At 41.8% G+C, this 10321-nt stretch overlaps 1 protein-coding gene across 3 annotated transcripts in view; it reads left to right on the forward strand.

Annotated features, from left to right (window-relative positions):
* sema5a (sema domain, seven thrombospondin repeats (type 1 and type 1-like), transmembrane domain (TM) and short cytoplasmic domain, (semaphorin) 5A) overlaps positions 1–10321 on the forward strand; it is a 113742-nt gene that overhangs the window by 98448 nt on the left and 4973 nt on the right. For all 3 annotated transcript variants that reach the window (XR_004327503.1, XR_004327504.1, XM_032503940.1), the window contains exons 17-21: positions 2989–3198; positions 6254–6424; positions 6678–6833; positions 8349–8393; positions 9708–9919. Coding sequence is in view for 1 of the 3 variants with exons in the window: in XM_032503940.1 (XP_032359831.1) it covers positions 2989–3198; positions 6254–6424; positions 6678–6833; positions 8349–8393; positions 9708–9919 (794 nt within the window). In the remaining 2 variants the exon portion in view is untranslated. The remainder of the gene's footprint in view (positions 1–2988; positions 3199–6253; positions 6425–6677; positions 6834–8348; positions 8394–9707; positions 9920–10321) is intronic.

Raw genomic sequence — 10321 nt, forward strand, 5'->3', positions numbered from 1 at the left:
CTGGAAGAAGCACTTCCCCACTTTTTCTCTCTGTGTGGTCCAGTGTTAGTCTGATGTTGATAAAACTTTGTTCACACATGACAGTAAATCCCTTCACTGCTGAAGGTTAGCGATTTTTTCCAGCTCTCCATGTCTCACATCTGTCAGTCTCAAAGCAGAGTTCTCCCTCCGGTTTGCAGATGTCATCTCATCTCCATCTCTGCCTCTATCTCTTACTTCTTTTATTCTCACTTCTTTTGCTGCTTTAGTGCCTTTACAGTTGCCTATAGTGTACATTGCACATCATTGAGTGTCTGTGTGACCTCATAGAGTCCCAATTCCTTTTTTTCTTTTACAACACATGCATGCAAGTTTATTCTCTCTCTCACGCACAATTTCTTACTTTTGTTTACATTGTGCTTTACTTTATACATGGTGTGAGATTTCTTCGCAGCGGGGACTGTTGGATGTTGTGCTGTGTCCTTAGTGTTGGCTCGGCCCAGCTCGTCAGGAGAGCGAGGATTAATTCTCTCCGGCTGTGTGTGGTTCTTGTGCGAATCGATAGATCCAGTCGCTGCCTATTTGAAAGGGAGGGCACCACGCTGTTTGTTTTGGCGACGGGAGGGCAGTCCCTGTGAAGTAGCATTAACAATACGCACAGCACACCAGAGCAGTCTCAGAACAGAAATTGAGCAAGCAAAGTAAGTAGTCAGTAATTGTTTTCATACCTGTATTGGTGTGTGCCTGGAAGCGTGTGTGTCCAGATTAGGCTCCTTTAATGTGTATATGTGCATGCATGAGAGAGATCGTTATAAAGCACTCTGTTGTTAGGGCAGAGCAGCAGTCCGGTCTCTTGGGCTACAGAGGGCTTGATAAAGACTACGGGTCACAGTGGCAGAGGGGACTCTCCGTGCCACTGCCGGCACAGAATCGATAAAGAATGGGAGCCTCGACGGGCCTGTCAACGCTCACACCAGCTTGACAACGGGGTGAGTTGGCCTGTGCACTGCCAAGGTCGGCCGTAGTTATGAAGAGGTCGAGAATTTGGAATAGGTAAACACACTGTCCTCTCCCTGAGAATACAAAGCAGCCTCGACACGGTATCTGTCAGTGAAAAGAGCACGCTGACAAAACAACAAGACCAAGTTGGAGGACAGGAGGAGTGGGAGGGAGACAAAAAGCGAGAGGTTAATGGGAAAGATAGACAAAGAGGAAGAGAAGGAAAAAAAGAAGCTGTGAGCATACTGTAATGGAAAAGGTAGTGATGTAACAAAAAGATAAATCACAAGATTATACAATTAGGCAAAAAGAAAGGTTGTGGCATGGTCGAGTGTTTCAGACTCAGGCTCCAGATTCTGTTGTCTGTTTCAATAACGCCGAAATGCTATCCCCTCTCTCAAAATGAAGGCTGCTATCTGAAAAATACATAATAGTCCAGTTATATTAGTCCAGTTTGTTGAATGAGTGAATCATCCGAGAAGTGCTTGGAAAGTGACTGTAATTTCAGTGGAGGTGATTATCATTCACTCAAGCAGATGATTTCACACTTGTCATGCAAAAAGGCCAGAAGCTTTCTCTCTCCGCTCATTCTGCTCATTTCCACTACGCTGATTAATGCATGCTGTAATAATAGTTTAATAGAAAATGACGGTTTCATATTTCATTAGGAACCTTCCATTCGACTTCTTCCAGCTGAGAGTGTACAGATTAGTTACCTGATGTTGTTTGATAAGGGGAAGCGTTCGTGTGTTGACAGGACACACTCAGCTCTCACTGAATCCTACTTTCACGAATGACAAGGGGACTGTAAAGAATTAAATGATGGATTACATCTGCGCAGCTGATTTCTGACACCATCACACATCTGTTTATCTAAGTACTGGATGGATCTTTCCAAAGAGTTGCTATAACTCAAGATAGTGTGTGGATGGATAAAAAATTATATTTCCATTAATATTTTAACATTTTCTTTTGCTAACATTAGATATTTTCACAACTGAAAGCCATATTTAGCGTTCGCAAACGTTAGCTTTTTGCCAGATCTCGCAAGAGTTTGTTCCTGAGACAAAACCAGGTCTCGAAAAAAGTTAATTTTCTCCTGATTTTATTGTCAGAATGTTTGGAAGGTATTTGGCTTTTAAAAAATGGCTCCAATATTTACTTTGGTAACAACGGGGCAAAAGATTCTCTCATAATCTGTGTTCACGTTCACTTCCAGAAATTTTGACCTGATGATTGTGTTAGATGAAAAGTTAAACAAAACAAACAAAAATTACACTTATTCCTGAAGGAATCCATCCAATAATCGCAACATTTCATAAACCACAAATGTGAACCACAAGAGTAAAAGGAATTAGGTTTCATCCTCTTGGGACCATGAATGTCTTTGCAAAATTCAGTACAATCCATCCATTAGTTTCTTAAATATTTCAGACTGGATCAGAGTGATGGATAGACCAACCAATCGCTAGAGCCATGCCACTACCATTACCATGGCTACAAAAAGTTATTTAGAATAAATGTATTTAGCATTACGTTTCCATCTGCCTAAGACATACAGTAAGTAGACTTTCAGATATGCTTTAGTAAACAGGCTGAACTGCAGATTGACAGCACCTGTGCGCCTCTACACTGTACACACACAGTGTTCCACCAGTTGATTTTAAATTAAATCTGTCAAATTGCTTTACAGCATAAAATTACTTAACAACAAAACATGCGGTTGACTATGCTCTTTCCGCACAAATCAAGTTAAAGCTTTTGAAGTATCTCTGTTATCAAGAGCTGCTATCGACTCTCTGCCCTCTTCTTGCTCTTTAAAACAAATGCACACAGTGATGCCGAAAATGGACGGCAAGTACTAATTCACCATCTTACAAAGAACAGCAGGGTTTTGTAGGAAATGCTGTTTCACGCAGAGAAATCTAACAATACCACACAGGTGACATACTGTATGTTGTTTGGACAATAGTTGTCCAAATAGTTATGTCCCAACTCTATTCCCAACAGGAGAGGTGCTTCGTCTCGGGAAGATTTCAGGCCACACGGTGAATGGTGCCTGGTCATCCTGGAGTTCCTGGTCCCAGTGCAGCAGAGACTGCAGCCGGGGAATCCGCAGCCGGAAGAGGACCTGCAGTAATCCAGAGCCCAAGTACGGAGGTCAGACCTGCCTGGGGCCAGCGCAGGAGTATCAGGAGTGTAACATCACCCCTTGTCCAGGTGAGAAATGCACACATACACATGCTACAAGCCAGTTGTAGTTGCACATATACTTTTACACAAACACAAAACGGAGTACACACAGAGATAAGAACATTTACAAGACCAGAAGTCAATTACATAACCAGATCTCTTTTATATTCACACACAGATAAATAAACACCATCCTCAAACTATGTTTTCCCTTGATTAATGGATACAAAATCACAGTGACACAATGACTTCAAATCATCAGGAATCACAAAAGAAATCAGTTGCAGATAAATGGTGTGACGAAGACCCCAATTTACACCAGGAATCAAAGAGACAAACCCTGTGGCGCTCCAGTATGTAATTACACATACATGGGTAATTATGCTGCCAGCTATGGGAGGCCTTACTTTGTTGTGAAAAACCCTGAGACAATGAATTTTCAACACTCCTCTACAGACTGAGAGAGGAAGCTGTCTAATTAAAAGAATACTCTGTCTGACAAGGGAAGTAAGCTGTCTAAATGTAAATCCAGTGCTTAGTTTGGCATAAAGCACACCTGGTATCCAGCACAGGCGCCAAGCAGAAATGTTGTCTCCAATGATTATTAATCAAGCCCCCTGGAGTAGGGCTTAGGTATCTCCCTAAAAGCCTGGATCTACACGTCATTTTTAGCAGCCGCAGTCTGTCTACATAACTGCTGCCATGCCGTGACCAAGCAAAAAAATGGCAAGAGATTGCTCGGCCATCAATACTATTTCTACAGCCTGAATTCATTCAGCAAAAGTGCACGCCATTCAGCTCAACAGCTTGAGCGCAGTTGCTAACAGGGTAAACTACTATCAGCTGCGAGACTTTGGATGTAAGAGCATCAGATTTGCTTTGTTCAGGCAGGCTCTGCCTGTATGGTTGCCACTAATGTTCCCCTTGAGTAAAATGCCGAGTGAATGTACTTTGATTTTCCTGCCCTGCATCACTATGCTAATACATGTAGTACACCTATTCTGGGATGTTACAGCTACAGTATGTTGATGAACAACTCCACACTCCTGTCCCCCAAAGGAACAGACTTAACCCAGCCTGAGTAGTAATGAATACTAATGCATACTCAATTAGCACCCCTCTGAAAATGAGATATTATTTTGAGGCAGGCAGACCGTGCTGGTGGACTAATTGTAATCCTCCTTTGGCTAATCCAGTGCTTTTTAAATGTGTGCGCTGTGAAGCAGAAGGAGAGAGAAGGTGTTATGCAGGGGTGTGAACAGACATTTTGAGGGGCCATTGCTCTAATCTGGAAAAAAAAGTATATATGGTATATATATTATTATTATATTATATACACAGTATATTACAGCTAGTAAAAGTATTTTACTTGATCCCCATGTTCTCAATTGCTCTGTGACCTGGAGCTTTTGATAAACATAAAATAATAACTAATTTGCAATGCTATACACGGCACAGACACAATTTACTGTGTATTTATTATTAAATAAAAACAATTGTTTTAAGGATTTATTACCCTACTCCAACGTAAAGAAAATGCTTCTGATAAAATAGGCCAACTTCACATTAAATGAATAACGCAGGATGGTTGCTTGACATTATCAAATGCTTCTCTCACAGCTGGCCTGCTTGCAGTTTTAATCCAGGTCACATTTGATTGTTGGTTGAAAACTCCCGTAACATATTGACTGTAAACAACGTATAAGCTAGCATGATTCAAGAGCCCAGACCATGACAGAACGCACACTAACGGATGTAACATAGCTACGTTAGCCTGCTTGCAATGCTGCGCAACGTGATGCAAACGTTACAAACTGAAGCTGCACATTATTCAAAGCTCAAGTGGATTTTTTAAATTACTATTCACAGGGAATTTGTCATAATCTCCATAACTTAAAAAACTTATTTGAAGGCAGAAGGGCCTGGCTTTCCTTCTTTCATTGTGTGTGAGAATATAAGCAAAGTCACGTGACTGGGGGAAAAGGGCATCGCTGAGGGCAAGATTGGATGATGTATAGCGATTTAATTTGATTTAACTTTGGTAACTGGCTTATTATCGTAATAATGCAAAGAATTTAAAAAGAAAGAGAAAATTTTACTTAGGCTCTTTCACCAAAGGGGCAGCTAACCCATTAGGGCAAACGGGCAGTTTCCTGGGGCAACAATTGCCCGTACCTGTGCACGTCCCTGGTGTTATGCCTACCATCCCTCTGGTTTGGAAACAAATGAATCTGTGTTTTTCTTGCGTCCACGCCGAAGATGAGAGAGATCCGTCATCGTGGGCCAGGAATCGACTCATATGTCACTACGTGATAGAGAAATTACACTGAGATGACAAAATGCATCGGCAACTTCAATTACCTGCTCTGTGCTGCCAGCCATCTTCAGGTCTTTAAAAGCAATTCCCAAGTGTTTCCGAAAAGGTAATATCTCTCTGCCACAATGGAGTAAAGTTGTATCCACTTGATTCTAAAGAATGAATGGCCAAAGATTGACCCCATGTTATTGGTCTTTTCACTCCTCTCTTTTAATTTCGCCGACATCCCCCGCCTCTTTTTGTCTACTTATGTCTTCTCTGTGTGCTCATGAATTTTAACGTTTGCCACCTGGCACCACATGAACAGCAGCAAATTGTGATTCTTTATTCATCTTTATTAATCAGAGTTGAGATTGTTGAGTTTGGGGGGGAGGGGGGGGGATCAGCCATTTGCTGTAACAGCTGGATTAAGCACACTTCCTGTCACTTTAATATTCTCTCACTCACACACAAACACACACACACATCTCCAAATTGCTTCATATTTCTGTGTTACGCATCGCTGTTTGAAATGGCTTGGAATGACTTCCAATGACTTGATGTTCAGAGAAAATTGTCTTTTCAAATGACCTGGAACCGAAATCCTAGAAAACACAAAGGCACACATTTTAGGGAATATAGCCTCCTAGACAACAAGGAACTGAAATTTATTGACTATATTCTGTCCTACACCAGTTACAGAAGTAGAAAATGCTCATGCAAACATAATCATTCAGTTTTCTAAGCATCAACATGTACAATATGACACTGATATTCTCGGTTTAGTGGACGGCAGCTGGTCTTGCTGGTCTTCCTGGTCCAAGTGTTCTGTGACGTGTGGAGGGGGACACTATATGAGGACGCGTACCTGCAGCAACCCCTCGCCGGCTTACGGAGGGGACATCTGCCTGGGCCTGCACACTGAGGAGGCACTGTGCAACACACAGTCCTGTCCAGGTACACACACACACACACACACACACACACACACACACACCTCAGTGATAAGCAGATTAGGGCTCTGACTCGACCACCAATCCATCACAGGTTCATTGCCTATTTTCTTTAGTCTCAGTCTCAGTCTTAGCGCCCTCAGAAGACACTCATGCATGACTAAAAAGCAGCTGAGGGTGCAATCCTTTCATACACACGCAAATATATGGACACACACTGGACATGCTGTGATATATACCGTCATTGCCATTTCCAGAGAGCTGGTCCAGCTGGTCGGAGTGGTCCCGCTGTGACTCCAACGGCGCCCAGATGCGTGTGCGTCACTGTGATGTCCTGTTTCCCACTGGAAACCAGTGCTCAGGAAACAACAGCGAGAACAGGCCATGCTCCCCTGACTCTAATTTAATACCAGGTGACCACACACACAAGCACACACACAAATATACATCCGTCTATGTGCACACAGACAAGCTTCCTCTCACCAGGAATGTCTTGCATGCATGACTTAACTTTGAGCGCACACACTCAATCTGCACCACCCACCCACCACCATATGCCCACAGCAGTAATTCTGTTCATTTCCAAGAATCCTGTGATAATGAAATACGTTAGTGATCCCTCTAAGGGACTCATCTGAGGTCGGAGGTCAGGTTCAGCGACAGGGCAGCGCTTTGGGGAATGGTTGAGATTAGTGTCTTGCTCAAGGACTCCTGAGTGCGGCAGGTGATTACAGCGGGGCATGAACACGGGTGCTACACTTAAGGGTAGTCTCCTACTCATTTCCACAACACAGTTTCATATATTAGTTTAATTATGATCTTAGAAAGTCTTGTCAGGCCATGCAAAAAGCACTTACACCAGCAGTTTTGCGTTTTTATGTAGGGAAGGAAAGGGGTAAATGGCCCCTGTGTGCTGTTTTCTGTATTTTTATTTATTTATTTATTCACTATTTTCTGGTATCCATGTTGGTGTGATAATTTGCCGTTTAATAATGCAACCTTTTTTCCTAATGAGAGTCATTGCAGTGTTACTACAGTAGACAGTGTGTCCCACAGTATTTCTGTTGTTAAAAATGCTAAACAGTTGTTAACAATGCAAGTACAATAATAATAATAATGATATCTCGCAGGGGAAGGCTAAAATAAAAAAACAGAAAGAAAAAAAGAAATAAAAGTACCTCCACTTCCCTGCTGTCCCCTAAAAGTCAGAAGTTTTGGCAGGACTTTTTGAAGTTCATATGAAATACATACACACAAATATCTCACACACACCCCATCAGTATTGACATCTGCGTAGACAAGCATCTCCCTATTGACAGATAATAATAATTGACAGTAATGTGAGATACCCTCGGGCATTGATCTGTGCTACACAGAGCTCATTAAAAGTCCTCCCTTTAACAAAGGATTCTTATTTTATCACTGTGGACACTGAAACTGCTATAAAATCTTTGTATATTTGGAAAAAGTTCTGCATCCATGGATAGAGTCCTCGATTGGATAAACTTTAGGAATCATTAATTATTAGATTATAATAAACATTTGATAGCAACATAAATTTGTAACCTCGCTGAGTTAATTAGCTGGGATATAATAGTCATGAAAACCCTTCACAGATCTTTTGAGAATTACCCATTTGCCTTTATACCTTATCATCCATCCCCTTTAATGGGAAAGATAGTCCATTAAGGTTCATTAGATACGTCTTGTACTTCATTTCGGTTAATGAGAGCTGATACTTTTCATAAACCATCCAGGTGCCCCAGCCGCGATTTGACTCGTGGAGTTTTTACGATAATCTGTTCCATATTGAATACAGCTTTCATCTCCACGCTCACCTTCAAGGGTACAATTTATCATGCTAACAGGGGTGTATATGATTTTTGGACCTAATTCTGCTGCCTTTTGCTTTTTCTTCTTCTTTTCAGAGATCTCCATTGCACGCTCGAGTCAGGAGGAAAGGCGCTGTGGAGGTGTGTGTGTGTGTGTGTGTGTGTGTGTGTGTGTGTGTGTGTGTGTGTGTGTGTGTGTGTGTGTGTGTGTGTGTAAGAGAGAGGTGAGGTTAACACCTGGAATTGCTGATACAGTATCTTTGGCTATATGCCAATGTAGCTTTCCAATCCTGCTTAACACACATAAATGACATGCAAACATTAAAGAAAGGGAGGAAGTCTTAGTTGCACGGGATGAAATTTGTCAAGTTATTCAAGTTCATAATTTCCTCCTATAAAGAATAACATCATCTTAAGCAGCACAGTATACTGTTTAAGCCATATGCATATATACTGTTTGGAGTGATGCAAATAGTTTATCACAAACCTTAATTTACTTAATTTATTTACATTTCCACAGTTACAGTTGGAGTCTAAGTGAATCAATAAAGTCACTTTTAACATTGTTGTTCCACTGCCCCGTTGCAACAATCCAGATATGAGACTACTCTGAGTTTATTAAAATGCAGAAAGACTAATCTAAGTTGCCTTAGACAGGCACCCTGTGCCCACAGCGATGAGATAGATGAGGAGAAGCAAGGCTTTAGGGACCTTTGGTGCCTTGTGTTTTGCTTCTTACACCAGGCTACAGGCTGCTCCTACTGTCATTATTTTACTTGGTGGAGGCTGGATACAGAATGAGAGGGATATCTGTAGTGTGCTCAGGGCACAAACAAACAGTTGTTCTTACCTATACATCTTTTTGAACATAAATAATAGCCAATAGAGAAAAATGCTCTGACCTGTATTTCATAAACTTATATTTTAGGTGATGTATGTCTTCATGCATAAAACATGATGTTCAGTAGGGACACTGCATTAATAATACAAAAAAACATATGCATTATATCAGTTATTATATTAGACTACCATTATTTTTGGCAGAATGATTGCATATTAAGCTAGCTAATAGCTTAATATATCCGTGTAAGTAGATCTTTATATACATCATATTATATTTAACGCTTTTATTTTTGGCAACAGACATCTCTGTAAACTGGCTGTAAAATTCTTGAAGAAAAAAGATGTTGGATTTATATTTGACAGCTGAGGACAAATTCTTCTCATCTATATCTAGATGAAAGTTGAATGTCAGTTACTTACTTCCACGTCTTCCGTCCGTGATATACAGCCGGTCCCACTAGCACACAGTAAGAACAAAGAGAAAGAAGAAAAGGCAGTCCTTTTTTCACAGAACACTCCATCATTACCATATGAACTGCAGCTTCAATTACCACTTACACTTGTGTGAACTGACAGAGAATTACCTCCGTTGTCATCCCCTTCTTCTTCCAGACTTCAACCTCTTCCACATGATCGCCGTGGGGCTCAGCAGCTCCATCCTCGGCTGTCTGGTTACCCTGCTGGTCTACTCGTACTGCCAGCGCTACCAGCAGCAGTCGCACGACGCCACCGTCATCCACCCCATTTCAGCCGCACCGCTCAACACCAGCATCACCAACCACATCAACAAACTGGACAAATACGACTCGGTGGAAGCCATCAAGGTCTGTGGACAGGTTTGCACTGGGGTTCACTGCGGGTCACACCTGACTGATTTCCGGATGTGTAACAACAAATTTCCATTTCCTTACTGTTTGACTTAATCAATTGATGTCACAATCCCACTCGCAGTCAGTGAGCAACGGTTTGCCTCTTCCTCCAGTGTCAGTTGTGATTAAAAACACTTCTTACTGCATGAATCTCACTGTCGCACCATCTCCTGTTGTGCACTGGCACTCTCCAGTCGTGTAACACATAGGCAGTTGTGCGTATATCTTCTCGCCGTGTGCTCCTCTGCTGTGTGTCTCAGTGTGTGACTTTGTTCTGTGTCAGTGGTCATACACTGCTTTCTCATAACATACCGTACGTATGCAGTTTACCTAGCAGTGCGTGGGTAGGTAATCAGC

This window comes from Etheostoma spectabile, chromosome 22, assembly GCF_008692095.1.
Source record: "Etheostoma spectabile isolate EspeVRDwgs_2016 chromosome 22, UIUC_Espe_1.0, whole genome shotgun sequence".
Taxonomy (NCBI): Eukaryota; Metazoa; Chordata; class Actinopteri; order Perciformes; family Percidae; genus Etheostoma; species Etheostoma spectabile.